The sequence below is a fragment of the Sphaeroforma arctica genome (genome assembly GCF_001186125.1).
Source record: "Sphaeroforma arctica JP610 unplaced genomic scaffold supercont1.5676, whole genome shotgun sequence".
Lineage (NCBI taxonomy): Eukaryota > Ichthyosporea > Ichthyophonida > Sphaeroforma > Sphaeroforma arctica.
This window is the reverse complement of record NW_014034882.1, coordinates 188-1,770: the sequence shown is the minus strand read 5'-3', so window position 1 is coordinate 1,770 and position 1,583 is coordinate 188. Positions and strand designations below refer to the sequence as shown.

The window sequence follows — 1,583 nt, the reverse complement described above, 5'->3', positions numbered from 1 at the left end:
TGTTTTATGCATACAAATATATTTATCTTGAAGCATATACATGTATATATATAGATATATATATATATATATATCAATTTGTATTTATATACGTGTGTATATGTATGTATGTATGTATATATGTTTATATGTACATCCATTTATTTTTATATTTATATATTCATTATATATGTGTGTATATATACAAATATATATATCCCTCTTCAGTGCATTTAGAATGGTGCAACTCTTCTCATGATGCGTAGTTACTACTTCTCTCATGATGCGTATATCAATACATCCAGTCTTGCCGCATACTAAGATACCCTCAAAGTGTGGTGCCTACTCACAGGCACCTTCGCATGCACTTGTGAAAAGACTAGAAAATTAGGTAATAATATAATATGATATTTTGTATTCTTTTAATTTTTAGTGTTGCAATATGTACTTTGATTCCCCTCAACCCTAACCATCGTCCACCCATACAACCATCATCAAACCCTATTTATATATGAAACATATACGTCTACGTATACATATAAATACCCTATTGGGGATAGCCTTCAGGCGCAATAGGCTTCTTTTCGGGGGTCTCTTGGTCAGCTGGCGGGGGTGGTTGTTGTTGGTAATGTTCCTGTGGTGCATATCCCTGAGTCGCCCCGTACTGAGGTGGTGCCTGTGCATACTGTCCCTGATATGGGGGAGCTTGTCCATACTGTTCCGGAGGCGGGGGAGCCTGTCCATAAATTCCGGGTGCAGGTGCATAGCCCCCAAACTGTCCCGGTGGAGGTGCGTAACCATAAGGATTATTCCCATCCATGGGAGGCGCCTCGGGTATTTGATCGATACTTCCGAAAGGATTGTTAGGGTCCAGTTGAGGTACCCCGACCACGGGTGCCATGATATCGAAGGCCTCTGCTTGGTCAGGCCTGGGACTGGGAGGTGCGGCTGGATACTGCCCGTACTGTTGTGGGGTCAAATTCTGCTGCGGCTGTGCTTGCCTGGCGTTGGGTGCCAGCCAGTTCTGTTGGCCGCTTGCCGCCTGCTTCATCAGGGCGTTGCGGTGGTTGACCAGCTGAGATTTAACGGACTTGTACTTTTGCTTCTTCGCCGAGTATTTTACATTGAGCTCATTAGCGCGCGAGTGTACCCAGCTTAGGCCCTCGGTAAGGTACTTGTGTTGCCGCACGATTCTCTCCATAGAGGCTTTGATTTTCTTGCCCGCGATAGCATCTGTAAACACGTTGTCGAAAAGTACATCTACAATACCAGACAAGGATTCAATGACATCTGGGTTGATGGACTGGATCTGGGGGCAGAAGTCTCGTGCCCGGTCTACCATAGCGGAGGCGGCTTTGAGGGCAGCTTGAGCGCCTTTGATATCTGTGTACGATATGGGTACATTTTTCTTAAAATGATTACTTGATCGCTCGCATGATAACTCGACAAGTATTTCATAAAATAGTTGATTGACCGGATATGACCTGCTCTAAGTTGGTTATGAGTTTATCTGAGTTTGAAACCCACTCGATTATACATAGAGATATGAGAGGTTCGGCTACGTCCAAATAATTGACATGAGAATCAGTTAATAGTGTTGCATC

General features: G+C 43.7%; 1 protein-coding gene across 1 annotated transcript; it reads right to left on the bottom strand.

Annotated features, from left to right (window-relative positions):
• Positions 1 to 393: 393 nt before the first annotated feature.
• Positions 394 to 1,364, bottom strand: SARC_15142 (hypothetical protein). The gene has a single exon (XM_014290732.1). It carries the CDS (start codon positions 1,319 to 1,321, stop codon positions 527 to 529), a length of 795 nt encoding a protein of 264 aa, XP_014146207.1. The 5' UTR covers positions 1,322 to 1,364; the 3' UTR covers positions 394 to 526.
• Between the last annotated feature and the right edge of the window lie 219 nt (positions 1,365 to 1,583).